This window comes from Ostrea edulis, chromosome 5 (assembly GCF_947568905.1).
Source record: "Ostrea edulis chromosome 5, xbOstEdul1.1, whole genome shotgun sequence".
Classification (NCBI taxonomy): Eukaryota; Metazoa; Mollusca; class Bivalvia; order Ostreida; family Ostreidae; genus Ostrea; species Ostrea edulis.
Window position 1 is genome coordinate 40,268,982 of NC_079168.1, and position 18,646 is coordinate 40,287,627.

Sequence of the window (18,646 nt, forward strand, 5' to 3'; positions counted from 1 at the left end):
ATTATTTTATATGATAGTCGGACAAAATTGTAAAAGATATGAAAGCACTGTAAAGGATTTCAATTTCTGTACAAACTTGATACATTTTAGCGCTGTAAGGAAGAAGTTTCCAAAAGTTCTGATATTGGTAAGTCCTTGATCTTGTTTTACATGCCAGGTGTAAAAAGTAATCGATGCTACATGTGTCAAAAGTAATTGATGCTACAAAAGTAATCGATGCTACATGTGTCAAAAGTAATCGATAAATTCTGAGTCAAGTTTAGAAGACAATTCGAGTAGTTGCTTTGATACATGCAGGTACTGTTTAAGCCAGTTTGCTCGATGTTTATTTCTTTTTCAGGATGGACATACTCTGCCCCCACCCATTGTCTTTGATCTGGAAACCAGTTCCGAGCTGCCGGCTGTGAAGGTCAGTACAGTAGATCTGCATGTGTTGTACACATGATCTAAATGTAGGAACACAGGATGATATCCATAATGAAATCCTATGATAAAAAGCTCAAAATAAAAACTATTAAATCTAAAACTTTTCAGGGGAGTTTCTTCATCAACGACGAGATACAGAGCTCCATTGTGCATTTTCTGAAGGCGTATTTTACACTTTATGATTCAGACAACAGGCAGCAATTAATCGATGCATATAGTGATGAGGTTTGTCATAATAATGAATTACTTATAATGAATTACTACATATAATGATGAGGTTTGTTAAAATAATGAATTACTGATAATGAATTACTATATATAGTGATGAGATTTGTTAAAATAATGAATTACTTATAATGAATGACTACATATAGTGACGAGGTTTGTTTCCAGTTTTGAAAGCAGTGAGTACTGTGGTAAAGGCCTTACAGCTCAGTGTTTATTCAAATATTTACCTTTCCAGTGTTTTCACTTTTGATATACTTGTTATGACAGCCATTTCCTCGTGAATGTGCTACAGTTATAGGTAATGCACGTGTGAATACAGTACTACTTGAAAAATGTAACATGTTCATTTTATCAGCAGTGAATTCTGACAGAAATGAAAGTAGAATGTGAATATAAGAAATAAATTTCAATTTGAAATTTGATTCATGAAAAGTATATCAGCATGAAGCATTGCAGTTCATACTTTCATGTACATTCAAAAATGAGATTAATTTCTTAAGTAACCAAGCAGCAGGGAATAAGAAGTAACTCAACTTTGTGTTTTATTTCATGGAAAATGATATGGCATTGGCAAAACAAAACAATTAACGTTAAACATCATAAACTATGAACAATAAGTTTCCCATAATGATGCAGCATGCAATTATAGTAGAAAAATATGTTCTGTAAGAAATTGACCTTTGAACTTCTAATCAAATTGTCAAATAATTTATTGCAAGGATATGATAGAGTATAAACATTGCAATTGAAAATAAGTGTCATACACAAAGATATTGTAGTAAAGTAAGACTGAAGTAAATATGATTCTTGCATACCACAAGATTCAGCTCGTACAGGGCGGATAGATCTTCAGAGAACAAACATGTACACTGCTCTGTAAACTTTTAAGTGAATCACGACTATTGGACGATACTTAATGACAAATGAAATTTAATGTTGCAAAAATATCAACTCAATCTAATGTGCAATAAAAAACAACAACTCAATCTGATGCACAGTAGAAGCCCTACTCAATCCAACAGGAGAACTCATTATGAATATATAGGATACTTTATGAAAAATATAATCAACAGAAATATGAATAATTACTAAAAAAAATGAATAAGATTAGATTGGTAATACCACACATATGAAATTGATATGCACTGATTTTCATTGCAGGCATTGTTTTCATTGTCGGCTGCAAGGAATCCAAACATAGAATATTCGTGAGTAACTTGGTCATAGATACACTGTTCATTAGGATTAATTTTTTCCCAATCACTTTCACTTAAAGATTAATGGAACCCCTTTCATGCAGTTTCATGGCAGTTATAGTTCTTTTGATGCGGGATTTGAAGTCATTTTAGATAGCGAGTGATGAATCTTAATCCCAGATATGTATGCTCTGTATGTGTTAGTGTGTTAATCATGCTTTGTATATGTAAGCATATCAATCATGTGAATTTTTCAGGCAACCAAATATAAACAATTACCTCCAAGAAAGCAGAAACTTCGTTAAAATGAGCAAAGACAGTCAAGGTTAGTGAAAGCTGAATTTTAGATAATTTATATGTGGCCTACAAAGCAACATTGTCATCTGTCAGTCTGTCCATCTAAATGTGAATAGTCCATCTGTCCATCTACATGTGAATTGTCCATCTACATGTGAACAGTTCATCTGTCCATCTAAATGTAAATATCTGTTAGTCCATTTGTCCATCTACATGTGAATATCTGTTACCCCATCTACATGTAAATATCTGTTAACCCATCTACATGTAAATATCTGTTAGTCCATTTGTCCATCTACATGTAAATATCTGCTAGTCCATCTACATGTAAATATCTGTTAGTCCATCTGTCTGTCTACATGTAAATATCTGTTACCCCATCTACATGTAAATATCTGTTAGTCCATCTACATGTAAATATCTATTACCCCATCTACATGTAAATATCTGTTAGTCCATCTACATGTAAATATCTGTTACCCCATCTACATTTAAATATCTGTTAGTCCATCTACATGTAAATATATGTTACCCCATCTACATTTAAATATCTGTTAGTCCATCTACATGTAAATATCTATTAGTACATCTACATGTAAATATCTGTTACCCCATCTACATGTAAATATCTGCAGTCTATCTGTCTATCTACATGTAAATATCTGTAATCCATCTACATGTAAATATCTGTTAGTACTTCTACATGTAAATATCTGTAGTCTATCTGTCTGTCTACATGTAAATATCTGTAATCCATTTACATGTAAATATCTGTTAGTACATCTACATGTAAATATCTGTAGTCTATCTGTCTGTCTACATGTAAATATACTGTGGAATCATCACTGTTCATGAGGGATTGCAGGGCTTGAAATTAACATATGCCCGTCAGTCTGTGACTGGTTAAAAGTCTGGCGGACTGACTAACATTTGTTTCAGTCAGTCCGATGGGACTGGTTAATTTTCTAAAGCATCATTTTGGAAAATATGCCTATGAAATTTTATACACACATTTGGCATGCTTCGATCTGTAGATATAACAGACGAATCGGATTGGTAAATAGAAATCCCCTATTTAAGTGTTACAATATTGTCTGAGGCATATTGAGTTCAATTCATTCTAATAACATTAACAAAATATATATGTTTAATTATTTCTGGAAAACTGTTGGACTGGTAAATTTTTCTGCGGACTGGTTGAAATTATACCCCATCAGTCCGGCTGGACTGGAGACTTTAAAAATAAGCTTCAAGCCCTGGATTGATGTTCGTGGATTTCGTGAATCACTCTTACCCATGAATTTACTGGTCCTCGAACATTTTTAAATCAAGTAGAGTTATCTCTCCTGGTGACATTGTATCGCTTACCCATGAAATTACGTCCCCACGAACCAGCAAAAGTTTGCTTATCCACGAACATTGACCCCCACAAATTAAAATGATTCCACAGTATGTAGTCCACCAGTCCATTTATATATAAATATCTGTTAGTCCATCTACATATAAATATCTGTTAGTCCATCTACATATAAATATCTGTTAGTCCATTTATATATAAATATCTGTTAGTCCATTTGTCTATCTGTCCTATGCAAACATTATGAAGCCTATACTGACCCATGTTCACTCCAGGCTTTTTGATGCACAGCTGAGTTATGTGGCCCATGGGCCTCTTGTTATTACACCATGCATTCTCTCCTGTTCTTGTATTTGCAATTATTATTTGAATTAAGTGATTTAGAGAAACATTTACAGTTATAATTTTTTTGGATACAAACATGCAAAGACAGTTAGATATCTCTGACAAAAACTCTTAGCATGTATTCTTACTAGAAATGTGTTAAAAGAAATCAAGTAAGATGACATCTTTGTATATTTGTAGGAACAGTGAGGAAAAATAAGTTGCTAAAAAAAGGGAGAATAAACGTAGTAGCTCAACTGTGTGAGCTGCCCTCCACTACACATGACTACAACTCCTTCATTGTGGATGTTGATCATTCCTCGGTAAGTCAATTTTCTTAGATCCACTCCACTGATACCCAGTATTTATTAACCAAGGGTTTATGATCCGCTCCTCACCTCTCAGACGTGGACTGTAAACTCATGGCTAGTGAAGATTCAATTACCCGTGATTATAACTTCATTGTGGATGTTTAACAGCCCTCAGTAAGTTATTGTTCCTAACTTCCTCATTAGGAATGTTGATCAGCCTTCAGTAAGTTACTGTTTATAACTTCCTCATTAGGAATGTTCATCAGCTCTCAGTAAGTTATTGTTTATAACTTTCTTATTGGGAATGTTAAAACAGCCCTCAATAAGTCACTGTTTATAACTTCCTCATTGGGAATGTTTATCAGCTCTCAGTAAGTCACTGTTTATAACTTCCTCATTAGGAATGTTTATCAGCTCTCAGTAAGTTATTGTTTATAACTTTCTTATTGGGAATGTTTAACAGCCCTCAGTAAGTCACTGTTTATAACTTCATCATTAGGAATGTTTATCAGCTCTCAGTAAGTTATTGTTTATAACTTTCTTATTGGGAATGTTTAACAGCCCTCAGTAAGTCACTGTTTATAACTTCCTCATTAGGAATGTTCATCAGCTCTCAGTAAGTTATTGTTAATAACTTCCTCATTGGGAATGTTGATCAGCCCTCAGTAAGTTACTGTTTATAACTTCCTCATTAGGAATGTTTAACAGTCCTCAGTAAGTTATTGTTCCTAACTTCCTCATTGGGAATGTTTAACAGCCCCCAATAAGTCACTGTTTATAACTTCATCATTAGGAATGTTTATCAGCTCTCAGTAAGTTATTGTTTATAACTTTCTTGTTGGGAATGTTTAACAGCCCTCAGTAAGTCACTGTTTATAACTTCCTCATTAGGAATGTTTATCAGCTCTCAGTAAGTTATTGTTTATAACTTTCTTATTGGGAATGTTTAACAGCCCCCAATAAGTCACTGTTTATAACTTCATCATTAGGAATGTTTATCAGCTCTCAGTAAGTTATTGTTTATAACTTTCTTATTGGGAATGTTTAACAGCCCTCAGTAAGTCACTGTTTATAACTTCCTCATTAGGAATGTTTATCAGCTCTCAGTAAGTTATTGTTAATAACTTCCTCATTGGGAATGTTTAACAGCCCCCAATAAGTCACTGTTTATAACTTCATCATTAGGAATGTTTAACAGTCCTCAGTAAGTTATTGTTAATAACTTCCTCATTGGGAATGTTTAACAGCCCCCAATAAGTCACTGTTTATAACTTCATCATTAGGAATGTTTATCAGCTCTCAGTAAGTTATTGTTTATAACTTTCTTATTGGGAATGTTTAACAGCCCTCAGTAAGTCACTGTTTATAACTTCCTCATTAGGAATGTTCATCAGCTCTCAGTAAGTTATTGTTAATAACTTCCTCATTGGGAATGTTGATCAGCCCTCAGTAAGTTACTGTTTATAACTTCCTCATTAGGAATGTTTAACAGTCCTCAGTAAGTTATTGTTCCTAACTTCCTCATTGGGAATGTTTAACAGCCCCCAATAAGTCACTGTTTATAACTTCATCATTAGGAATGTTTATCAGCTCTCAGTAAGTTATTGTTTATAACTTTCTTATTGGGAATGTTTAACAGCCCTCAGTAAGTCACTGTTTATAACTTCCTCATTGGGAATGTTTATCAGCTCTCAGTAAGTTATTGTTAATAACTTCCTCATTGGGAATGTTTATCAGCCCCCAGAAGTCTGTTTGACTTTCTCATTGTGGCTGTTAATTACTCTGAAGTCCTAAGTAAGTCTGCTGGTCTCAAACTTTGTGACTCTTACCTATATAAATTTACTTACATATACATATACTTGTACATGTTTCAGGGGGTCCTTAGAAGTTTTGTGGTAGAAGGAGTTTTTAAAGAGAGTAAGTAGCATGTGAAAGATTATCATTTTGTTTACAAAAAGAGGAAGCTTAAAAATAATTTGTCATAATCAAATTATAAATCCAAAGCTCATACACTTGTACAGTATATACTGTGTACACGACATGAATTTACTGTGGGCAGATATTTTTAAGATATAATTTTGTCCTTTTCAGCTGAAGGCAAGTCCGACAGGCCTCCAACCAGAGCCTTTAGTCGCAAATTTGTTACAGTTCCACACGGGTCTGGGTATGTACAGGGTCTATACGTGCATATAGATTACATCATACTATCAAGAAAGAATATGAAAATGGCATAAATCGCAGTGATCTTGAGGAAAAATTTCTGACCATCTCTTTCATTGTGTTCGCAGGATAAGAAATACACTGAATACTGTAGAGTCATTGTATTAAGCTAGGATATATACTTCACTTGGTGAAATCCCACGTGTCTGTTTGTGAGAATGTAGTGTTGGTCAAATCCCACGTGTCTGAGAATGTAGTGTTGGTCAAATCCCACGTGTCTGTGTGTGAGAATGTAGAGTTGCAAGTTCTATACTATGAAGGATTTAATTGTTTAAATTAGTGATAAATAAAATGAAAGAGCAACTTTTGTTAAGTTAATTGCCCATTAAAAAAATGGGTTACAGCATAGATACAGATCTTTCAATGCAAAATACATAACTCTTTTTTATAAATAGATGACGTTAGGGTTTTAACTTTTTATATCCGTATTTTTTATTAAAATACTCAATTTTCTGAATTTTTGAATTCTCTAAAGAGATATTTTGCAAACCTTAACTTGAAACTGTTTCAAACTGATTACTAATACATATGTATATTTAATGTGTATTTTTATATGACCCTTTGATTTTTTACCTTAGATAAATCAATATCATAATTTAACAGACTGTTCCAAAAATATTGAATGTCCATCATTGTTTCACAAATATTGAAGTTGTACGCTTAACTGATTATTTTACTGAGATAAATTGAAAGTTATACACAGGGAATTCAGCTCTTTTTCATTATATTGAATATATTTCAAGCCAAAATGTATAAAAAGCTTATGTTTATACTTATTTATGTTGAGTAGTGTATATCCGTTCTGAGTTGTGTGGACATTATAGTGTTGGTAAGAATGTGATTCAGTAACACTAATTTACATAATTTACTCGTCATCACAATGTTGTAGTAGCCTAGTGGATTTGGTGCCTGCTTTGCAATAGATCCCGTCATTGCATCAAACATAAGACATTTAACTTTGTGGTAGATTGTGAGTGTTCTATCACCAAGCACCCAGCATTAGAAGTGAAGGTCACAGGTCATTCTTGGATATGACCTTGAAGATTGAGGTCATGTTTGATGGTAGACATTGGCACGACAAAGAACCTTCACTGCTACGGTTTTGAGTGTTATGGATAGGTCAAAATTTGTGGCATTTCACCTACAGCTGGTCATTTCTCTATATGAATGAAATATTCTGAAACGGGATGTGAAACAACATACAAACAAATAGTATATAATGATATTATAAAACTGTAATGATTTTATTTTCTTACAGAATGAACATCATCAATGACATGCTGACTATCACCAATGCCTCCAGAGAACAAATACAGGTAGTTATAAATTGTACCAATCACAAATACAGATAGTTATAAATTGTACCAATCACAAATACAGGTAGTTATACATGTAAATTGTACCAGTTCTAAATTGTCAGTTGAGTTGATATACATGTAGTCATTGAACATGTATGATGTTTGGTTACCATGGTAATACTCTTAGCTGAGGCAGTGATCAGTGGTACATGTGTACTTACAGTATATGCATGGTACATTTGAATGTAACTGGCATCCATCACACATATCTTCATGTATTGCCCTGTTTTAAAAGCACAATTAGATGCAGAACTTGGCTGGATTTGCTTGTGTTAGTAGGCTTATTTCCTGTACATGACGATATTTTATTTTTGTCTGTAGAATGCCTTCAAACACCCTGCCCCCACCCCCTCTTCTAGCCCTGTTCCTGATGCCTCTCCTGCAGCACCGTTTTCTCCGGCCCCCTCTACATACACAGCAGAACAACAGCAGATGATTCAGCAGTTTTCTGCCCAGTCAGGCATGAACCATGCATGGTCTCTTAAGTAAGTTGCATTTTCATAGGTTTCAATTTTGCATCACAATTCTTTTGGATTTAATCAATTTTCAGTTGTTGCGATATTGGTTAACATTTTGAATGAGTGCATTTCAAATTTCAGATGCCTGGAACAACATGCATGGAATTATGAGAAATCTGGAGAGGTGTTCTTGGAGTTACAGGTAGAAATCCGATTTAATTTGTTGGAATCACAATTTCATTTCATTGTAAATGAGTTAATATGTTGTTTAGGTCACACTTAGGTGACCTTTTGCAATCTGTTCCTGTATTTTGACATTCGTCAATGAGCAGTCGTAGCCCAATGAACATTTTGAACTATTCCTCTTAAACTTCTGGACAAATTTTGAGTATATAGCATCTTTCTGTGTAAACCTGGATCATGTTCATGTACTTATATTAATTTTTTTTAAAATCTTTTCAAAATTTCGAGTGCAAAAGGATTGTAGAAAAGTTGAGGGTAAAATTTCAAAGTGGTCTTCTTTGGATTGGAGTCACCAAGTAAAATGTATTTAGAAAGTGGTCATGTGAGTCATTAGGAAGGCTTTTAAAGACTGGTTAACCTGTGATAAAAGAAAGACAGGAGTTATGTCATTTTACAATGTTGAGAGAGTAGAACCGAGATATTTTCATCTTTTCAGAAACAGAATAAGATTCCCCCTGAAGCATTTGCAAAATGAAAATCACCTGGTGAAGATAGCAGAAAGTCTTCATTCATTCATTCAGTGAACGCCAAGCAGTGTGGAAAAGACACCTGTAAACTGCACCTATCCAGAGGTTGTTCTCGAGTGTTTTATAGCAAACATTAACATCTCCGGATTATGTTGTGCAGGCACATGAAAGTCATAATTGTTTTAAATTCTATTTTTATTCCGTTGAATTATTCCGTTAAGAAGTTCAATGTTATGTTATGGCTGATTGTATTGGAAATAGAGTCTTTTTTTTTTAAATGGATGCTCCAACTTAAACTTAGATTTAAAATTCTTGTTTTAATGTCATCTAGGAATTATTAATCAATGAATGCAAGTGTACATAGTGAAAATGTTAAATTGCTCATACCTTTATATCTTCAACAAATTTTACTTGTAATGCAAATTGACAGGCAGTGAATGTTTTTAATACATGTATATTTGTATATTTTATTGAAAATGTCAATTTTGTTTATGAAAGAAGTCATTCATGTCTCCTTGTCATTTTTTAGTACTTTAAGCAGCAAAGTAGGAAAGGGGAAACTGTTTTGTAACAGTAACTCTGTACTATACAAGAGGTACTGTGAGCAATGCTCACTAAGAATACCCCCCGCTTACCCCAATCTCCCAAAGGGTGTTGGTAATAGGTATAAACTACCTCTTTTCTGAGTGTAAAAAAGAAATGGCATGACAAACCGAACCATATTGCTACTTCGATGTCCAGTGCACGTGACCTTTGACCTTTTTACCCCAAAATCGATAGGGAACATCTTCATCCCATGGGTAGTCCATATGTATGATATGGTGACTGTAGGTGGAAAGGATAATGCTTTAGAGCCCGGAAACCATATTGCTACTTGATGTCCAGTGCACGTGACCTTTTGACCCCAAAATCGATAGGGAACATCTTCATCCCATGGGTAGTCCATATCTATGATATGGTGACTGTAGGTGGAAAGGATAATGCTTTAGAGCCCGGAAACCATATTGCCACTTAGATGTCCAGTGTGCTTGACCTTTAACCCCAAAATCGATAGGGAACATCTTCATCCCAAGGGTAGTCCATATATATGATATGGTGACGGTAGGTGGAAAGGATAATGCTTTAGAGCCCGGAAACCATTGCGTCTACAGACGGATGGACAACCCGATTCCAGTATACCCCCCCCCCCACAACTTGTTGCGGGGGGTATAATAATGCATTGTTACAGAGATGCAGGTGTTTACCAGCGATTCCAGGGCATGTTCTATTTCCCACCACTTTTATAAAATCAAGTGCAGTGATATACTCAGGAGAGTATTGATGCATGGAAAGCAAATTCTGTGTAGCAAACAAAAATAGAACAAGAAATGTTTGTATAACATATGCCCTTAGTAAATGAAAAGGGTTATACACATGCATCATTTAATTTTATTTGATAGTAGTGCCAAACCAATTCCAAGATGTTGAGCAGACAGCAATATCTCCCCATGTCTAGAGTGGATTAACCACGTGACCTAGAAATCAATAGGGGTCATCTACTCCTTATGATATACAACTGTACCAAGTTTGGTGTCAATCAAGCAAACGATTCGTAAACTATAGGAGACAATTTATTACTATGTCCAGTTTGACCTTTAACCATGTGATCCAAATTTTATAGGGGTCATCTATTCCTTTGGGTGTACCAAGTTTGATGTCTGTCAAGCAAGGGGTTCTTAAGATAATGAGCAGACAGTATTTTCCTATGACCCTTGACCATGTGACCTTTAAATCAATAGGGGTAAATCTATTCCTTTAGGGTGTAACAGTGTATCAAGTTTGATATCTGTCAAGCAAAGGGTTCTCAAGATATTTAATGGACAGTATACTCCTACGTCCAGTTTGACCCTTCACCTTTGACCTACAGTAATAAGCAATAGGGTTAATTTATTCCTCAGGATGTACAAGTGTACAAAGTTTGATATCTGTCCAGCAAAGGGTTCTCAAAACATTGAGCAGTTGGTATCTTCATATGTCCAGAGTAGATTGACCATGTGATCCCAAAATCGATAGGGGTCATTTACTCGCAATGTACGAAGTTCGATACGTGTCAAGTATTAAAAGGGGTCTCAAGATATCAAGCGGACAGTATCTTTTTATGTCCAGAGTGGATTGACCCTTGACTTTAAAAATCAATAGGGGTCCTCTTCTACTCGTGACCAACCTACATCTGAAATATTACGATCAAGTGAATGGTTCTCCAGATAATAAGCAGGCAACATGACCTGACCAGCAAAGCAATATGCTCCTCTTCTTTGAAGTGGGGCATAATAAGCAATTGCAAAATCCTGATTTATAATACCTATCTCTATGCAAAGTGATAGTAATACATGTATATGTTGCATATAGAATAGTATTTTGATAAAACAAAATAGTTTGTAAATATACAGCAACTTCAGGTTCTGTGCAAGTTAAATTAATTTCATTTCTTGCACATTTCCAACCCTCTGCCAGTATCGCAATATATTTGAAAATAGCTGTCTTTATTTCATGAACAGAAAAACATCAGTCAATTGATAGGACTCTAATGTGGTAGCTTCAATGGACAACATATCAAAATGATGCTGAAATTTTCAGGAAATGGAACAATTTTCCAGATGCTTTAAGACACCTACAATACTAGAGACCATTTCTTTAAATTTCAATGGACGACATTCTATCTCAGTTTTTCTAAATGAAGCGACACTACATGTAGAACAGAGACTAAAGAGGAAAGTTGCATTACATTTGTTTTTACTTCAATGTTGCTCTATGTAGAAAAACACAATATACCCGGCTTCACAAGAATTGACCTACTCTTGATTTGAGTAGACTGCCAAGATTCTTGTTCTCATCAGTTCTGCTTCCTATTAAAATTGGTTTCAAAGACAATAACCCAGTATAAGATTCCTAAAAGAATTCAGATCCCCGTTTTGATATCTACTAGCACATATCCTTGCACAAAAATTCCAATATACGGTAATAATTTATGTCTTCTTAATTTGACCCAGATGAGCTCTTACATTTCATCTTTAACACAGGTGCTTGGGTCTTGCCATATGAATACACATTTTACCTCATATATATATAATATATATATATATTATATATATATATATATATATATATATATATATATATATATATATATATGAGGTTAGATACCGTTATATGTCAAGACCCAAACATCTGTGATCTTTATCACAAGTAATGGGAGATGGGATGAAATTGAGAAGATCAGTTATAATACATGTATATCCATATTTATTGGCATTATTCAATTTTCGAGAATTGCTCAAAAGATCAAGAATTATACTAAGATCACAAAATATATTACAGATGCACTGTACATGAAATTCTTGTAGGGTCCTTGAAATGCCATACTCTTCATGAGTAAACTGTCATTCAACTGTCCAGCACATCCATTTCAAGAGTTGCACATCCATACCATTTAAAACGTCGCACATCCGTACCATTTAAAAAGTCGGGACTTGTAGTCATGAAAATGTGCTCCAAATATTTCAACAGACTTCAAGTTTGACTTGGTTTAATGATGGAATTTCTGAAAATAAATAAAATGGGCATTTAATGATATTAAACATTGTAGCTACAGAACAGTAGCTCCCAGTGCAAAAAATTAGTCTTATGCTGTACCAGTGTACCAAGTTTGGTGTCAATCAAGCATATAATTCTTAAAATATAGTAGACAATATATTGCTATGGCCAGTTTAACCCTTGACTTTTAACCACATGACCTAAAAACCAGTAGGGGTCATCTACTCCTTAAGATGTACCAGTGTACCAAGGCTGATGTCTGTCAAGCAAAGGGTTCTTGAGATATTGAGATGATGGTATCTTCCTATATCCAGTTTGACCCTTGACCATATGACCTCAAAATCAAAAGGGGTTATTTACTCCTGAATATGTACCAGTGTATCAAGTTTGATGCCCGTCAAGCACAGGGTTCTCAAGATATTCAGGGGACAGTATATTCATATGTCCACTTTGACTCTTGACATTTGACCTCAAACTCAAAAGGGTCATCTTCTCCTGAATATGTACCAGTATACCAAGTTTGATGTCTGTTAAGCAAAGGGTTCTCTAGACATTGAGCAGTCAGTATATTCCTATGTCCAGTTTGACCTTTGACCATGTGACCTCAAAATCATTAGGGGTCATCTACTCCTCACAATGTATCAGTGTACCAAGTTTAATGTCTGTCGAGAAAATGTTTCTCAAGATATTGAGCAGACAGTATTTTCCTGTCCAGAGTGGATTGACCCTTGACCTGAAAAACAATAGAGGTCCTCTTCTACTTATAACCAACCCACATATAAAATATCATTACGACCAAGTGAATGGTTTTCAAGACATTAAACAGACAACATGTGGTCTACAGACAGGTGCAAAGCAATATGCCCCTCTTCTTTGAAGGAGGGCATAATAAAAAAATTTGTATCCGTTACTTGTATCAGTTTTTAAAATTACTGATTCATTTTCCTAAAGAATCATTGTCATTTAAATGAAATCCTTATACCATGTTTACTGAATTGTTCCTACTTTAGCTTTTACGTGTACCATCAAACATCCCTCACAACTGGTATTTCGATACTGATTCCTCCATTAGGAACCACTCGTAATTATGTCTATTAAGTGAATTATTATGGCTAACCATTGATAAGAATACCAACAGACATCCCTAAATGTATGAACAATGGGCAGACAAGCTCTGCTAGACATCCCTAAATGTATGTACAATGGACAGACAAGCTCTGCTTTTAGGAGCCAATGATTACCCCTAGGTGTGGATCTAAAGATGTTCTGTTTCACAAAACTAATCTAACAAAAATCGATATTTTAATTCAATGAAATATAAATCTAATGTTACCACAAACATTATCATTTCCTTTCCTGTTTAATATATTTGATAGAAATGATCTTTTTAATGTAAGTCTAATTTGATTAAGTTTGAAGATTTCAGAATGGTGCACAGGTGTAAAAGTTTCCACCCTTTCTGTCAATTCCAGTGTATATCCTCAGAAATGAAATTCTGCACTAGTCACGAAAAAATGTACGTACATGTACTTGCAAGTGTTTTGTATTGTTCGTCATGGCAATGATCAATTTTATTCCCCTAAACAAAGACGAATATCTGCGGCTTGGGGGTTATTCTATACTTCAAAATTTGCCCTTCTTGTACGGAATTTGTTAAAAATTAAGACAAATTCATTGTACGGATATAGCAGATCAAAGATATATAATGACATAAATCTACAGGATTTACTGCTGCCAAGATTCACTGTATCTTTCTACAGTGCCTGCTGCATTAAATTTAGATAAAACTGCAAGTATCTGGGAATTCAAACTACACTTGTAAGTTAATGCACAAGTGAAAATCTCCAGTAAATGTAGAAATGTCAACTTTGCACTTACGATGAAAACCCTTTGGATCCCGACAGCACAATGTAAGGAGACTTTTCTGTTCTCTGCTTTTCCTGCAGCATGTTCAGGGTACCAAGGGGGGTGTCTGTTGAACTCATCTGCTTCATCAGCTGCAATCCAAACAAAATGAAATTAGAACATTTCATTTTATACACAAAACTCATGTCTTTTTCAAAAGAATTTTTTCAATTCTGAACATAGAATACCATATTTCATTACCCTCCTCTTTGAGTGACTACATGTATAGAATTGTTATATTCAGTACTACAGTATCTATATAATTCTATGTAGTCAAATAGTCAACCCCATATATTGTTCCCCACTGTGAAAACTATGGACTATTTACTGTACTGACACAGCCCTATTGTTAGGGGACAATGACGGATTAACTCTACTAGAATTACCTGTTCTATGGACCATTTACTGTACTGACACAGCCCTATTGTTAGGGGACAATGACGGGTTAACTTTACTAAAATTACCTGTTCCTCCTGCTGTTTTTTGCTTCGTTTCTCCGTTTTCTTTTTACCCGAGCCTTTTCCGTGGAATCTGTGCGAGAGCTGCCGGAAAGCCTCTTTTCGGTTCAGCATGTGACCGCTATCATCCACGTACTCTAACTTAACTTCCGGCTTATAACTGTCTTTTTCTTTGAAGTCTTGAATCATCCCACCCCCTCCACTGTATCGGTCCCTCTTCCTGTTGTACTTCTCGTCTAAATCACTGAAAAGGACCACAAAATTGGCCTCGGGGTTAATCACAGTGATTTCTACAGGTAGACTCTGTCTATGTATACATACAAGTACAGTCTACTCCAGATATATTGGAATTCAGGAGACTGTTCTGAATTGTTCATTATATCAAAAGTTCAATATAACAAATGTTGAAATATATATATATTAAATAGTTTCTGGGGATTCATTTTCACTTCAATATAATGGAGAGTTCAATATCAGCGACTTCAATAAAAGTGGAGTAGACTGTACTTCAATATAACAGATAGTTCAATATATTACGCAACTTTAATATAAGTGGAGTAGACTGTTAATAACAAATGTACAACTTTGTCACCGCAAAACTGATCTTGTTTTGAAATTATTGACATTATCTTACACGATGGGGTGCTTACTCATATCGCTTATCCTCTATGGAGTAATTCTGAACTTCCAGCTCGGCCTTGGCTTTACTGCTCCTCACTCCCGCCGCTTTCTTCTCGTCGTCTTCAATGTAACCTGTAAACCAAACACTGCCGATTTTAAGTAACTGTGCCCCATCACTTTTCAGCGGGTCATTTCAAATGCATAATCTTTCATAGTAAAAACTTCCCAATGGCTGACTCACCTTTCTTTTTGGCGAGTTCTAGAGCTGCTCCTACTCCGGCACTCACGACTGGTTCTTCATCCAGCACAGCCTGGTCATCTCCCTATAAATAGAGGTATAGAGTCAGGGAACCACCACGGGTATCAAATTGTACAACAGTCGGAATCACCACGGGTATCAAACTGTACAACAGTCATAGAACCACCACAGGTATCAAACTGTACAACAGTCGTAGAACCACCACAGGTATCAAACTGTACAACAGTCATAGAACCACCACAGGTATCAAACTGTACAACAGTCATAGAACCACCACAGGTATCAAACTGTACAACAGTCATAGAACCACCATGGGTATCAAACTGTACAACAGTGAACCACCACAGGTATCAAATTGTACAACAGTCAAAACCACCATGGGTATCAAACTGTGCAACAGTCGTAGAACCACCACAGGTATCAAATTGTACAACAGTCGGAATCACCATGGGTATCAAACTGTGAAACAGTCGTAGAACTACCACAGGTATCAAATTGTACAACAGTCGGAATCACCATGGGTATCAAACTGTACAACAGTTGTAGAACCACCACGGGTATCAAATTGTAAAACAGTCATAGAACCACCACAGGTATCAACTTGTACAACAGTCGTAGAACCACCACAGGTATCAACTTGTACAACAGTCGGAACCACCACAGGTATCAAACTGTACAACAGTCATAGAACCACCACAGGTATCAAACTGTACAACAGTCATAGAACACCACAGGTATCAAACTGTACAACAGTCGTAGAACCACCACAGGTATCAAACTGTACAACAGTCATAGAACCACCACAGGTATCAAACTGTACAACAGTCATAGAACCACCACAGGTATCAAACTGTACAACAGTGAGTGAAACACCATGGGTATCAACTTGTACAACAGTCGTAGAACCACCACAGGTATCAACTTGTACAACAGTCAGGGAACCACCACAGGTATCAAATTGTACAACAGTCAGAACCACCCTGGGTATCAAATTGTACAACAGTCAAAACCACCATGGGTATCAAACTGTGCAACAGTCGTAGAACCACCACGGGTATCAAATTGTACAACAGTCGGAATCACTACAGGTATCAAATTGTACAACAGTCGGAACCACCACAGGTATCAAATTGTACAACAGTCAGGGAACCACCACGGGTATCAACTTGTACAACAGTCGGAATCACCACGGGTATCAACTTGTACAACAGTCGGAATCACCATGTCTACGAGGTGGGTAGCAATACTGGAAACATCTTACATAAACGGACAAGGTGCATACAAATATATACAGTCAAACCTCGTTATCTTGAATCCAATGGAACTGAGAAAAAACTTCTATATGTAGATATCCAAGGATTCGAGATATTGAGGGCAAAATACTTAAAGAATAAGTGATTGGGACTTCTGAATCACTTTGACATATCCATGGTATTCGAGATATCGGCGTTCAAGATACCAAAGTTTAACTGTACATCTTATTCTGATGTTAACAGGGGCTTCATCTACCTTAAATTAATGGACAAGGTGCATACAAATATACACATCTTACTGTGATGTTAACAGGCGTCTCATCTATCTCCACAACATTCCACCCCGATATCTGTTCCTCCTCCTCTTTCTTCCTTCGTTCTTCAAGTTCCTTCTCAAAATCCTATTCATCAAACAGAAAAAAAGAGATAAAAACAAATGAGTAAGGCACTTTACATCTGCCAATGTACTTCAGATGTTTAAACGATGTTCCTATTTTGGAGCTTTTTGTATTAGATAAGATAATGGTAAGCACCCCTCCTCTTCCCAAACCAGCTAATGTGAACATCTAATTTGCAAAATATATAGATGTATATATATATATATATAGATAATAGTTACTTTTCGCAATGATCGGTAAAAGTATAGGTAAAAAATAAAAATGAAACACAAAGATGTTTAGTAAAGCTTTAGCGCTTTCATTTCAAATCTTCAGCTTTACATTTAGTAACATAGTGACGTTACGTCACAAACCTAACAAACGTAACGTCACTATGTTACTAAATGTAAAGCTTCTGAAGATTTGAAATGAAAGCGCTAAAGCTTTACTAAACGTCTTCGTGTTTCATTTTTATTTTTTACCTATATATATATATATATATAAATATATATTGTATGTGGAGATTAATTCTAATGTGTATTTGAATATTTATTCTTTTGTGAAAAAAAAAAGTTACATATTTCTGAGAAACATAAGAATCAGAAAATATTGTGGAAAACTTTTTTCAGAAGGATGTAATCTGACAAAACAAAGTGAAAGTAAAACTTTCATGAACCAGGTCTACAGTACATGTACTATGATAAGAAACAGGCCAGTTGACAGTTTACATGACTCACCATCAGTTCTTCTTGGTCCTCCTCTCTATTCCCGGACTGACCATAGGTGGGAATGTCACCCAGTGTTCTACAGAACTCGGACGTAGCATTCAGGACAATGTTCCCGTCCTGGAGGGCCTCATCATCTGCCTCTATCTTTACCTTAGAGAGCACCTGTTCCACAATCTAAACAGAAAATAGTAGTAACAGAGCACCTGTTCCACAATCTAAACAGAAAATAGTAGTTACAGGGCACCTGCTCCACAATCTAAACAGAAAATAGTAGTTACAGGGCACTTGCTCCACAATCTAAACAGAAAATAGTTGTTACAGAGCACCTGCTCCACAATCTAAACAGAAAATAGTTGTTACAGAGCACCTGCTCCACAATCTAAACAGAAAATAGTTGTTACAGAGCACCTGCTCCACAATCTAAACAGAAAAACAGAAAATAGTAGTAACAGAGCACCTGCTCCACAATCTAAACAGAAAATAGTAGTAACAGACCACCTGCTCCACAATCTAAACAGAAAAACAGAAAATAGTAGTAACAAGCACCTGCTCCACAATCTAAACAGAAAATAGTAGTAACAGAGCAC

At 35.5% G+C, this 18,646-nt stretch overlaps 2 protein-coding genes across 2 annotated transcripts in view; one reads left to right on the forward strand and one right to left on the reverse strand.

The window, feature by feature from the left end:
* Positions 1-9,397, forward strand: part of LOC125650320 (nuclear RNA export factor 1-like) — a 30,556-nt gene extending 21,159 nt beyond the window's left edge. Inside the window, exons 13-24 of the mRNA XM_048878503.2 lie at positions 91-127; positions 341-409; positions 535-651; positions 1,816-1,862; positions 2,108-2,175; positions 4,030-4,151; positions 6,014-6,056; positions 6,231-6,303; positions 7,618-7,675; positions 8,039-8,202; positions 8,317-8,377; positions 8,855-9,397. Of these exons, the coding sequence (XP_048734460.1) occupies positions 91-127; positions 341-409; positions 535-651; positions 1,816-1,862; positions 2,108-2,175; positions 4,030-4,151; positions 6,014-6,056; positions 6,231-6,303; positions 7,618-7,675; positions 8,039-8,202; positions 8,317-8,377; positions 8,855-8,893 (898 nt within the window). The 3' untranslated portion in view covers positions 8,894-9,397. The remainder of the gene's footprint in view (positions 1-90; positions 128-340; positions 410-534; positions 652-1,815; positions 1,863-2,107; positions 2,176-4,029; positions 4,152-6,013; positions 6,057-6,230; positions 6,304-7,617; positions 7,676-8,038; positions 8,203-8,316; positions 8,378-8,854) is intronic.
* A 2,753-nt stretch (positions 9,398-12,150) lies between these two features.
* Positions 12,151-18,646, reverse strand: part of LOC125649953 (U4/U6.U5 tri-snRNP-associated protein 1-like) — a 32,141-nt gene continuing 25,645 nt past the window's right edge. Inside the window, exons 13-19 of the mRNA XM_048877828.2 lie at positions 18,069-18,233; positions 17,254-17,355; positions 15,684-15,765; positions 15,472-15,574; positions 14,828-15,065; positions 14,337-14,455; positions 12,151-12,465 (exon numbers count right to left, since the gene is read on the reverse strand). Coding sequence (XP_048733785.1) covers positions 12,435-12,465; positions 14,337-14,455; positions 14,828-15,065; positions 15,472-15,574; positions 15,684-15,765; positions 17,254-17,355; positions 18,069-18,233 — 840 coding nt within the window. The 3' untranslated portion in view covers positions 12,151-12,434. The remainder of the gene's footprint in view (positions 12,466-14,336; positions 14,456-14,827; positions 15,066-15,471; positions 15,575-15,683; positions 15,766-17,253; positions 17,356-18,068; positions 18,234-18,646) is intronic.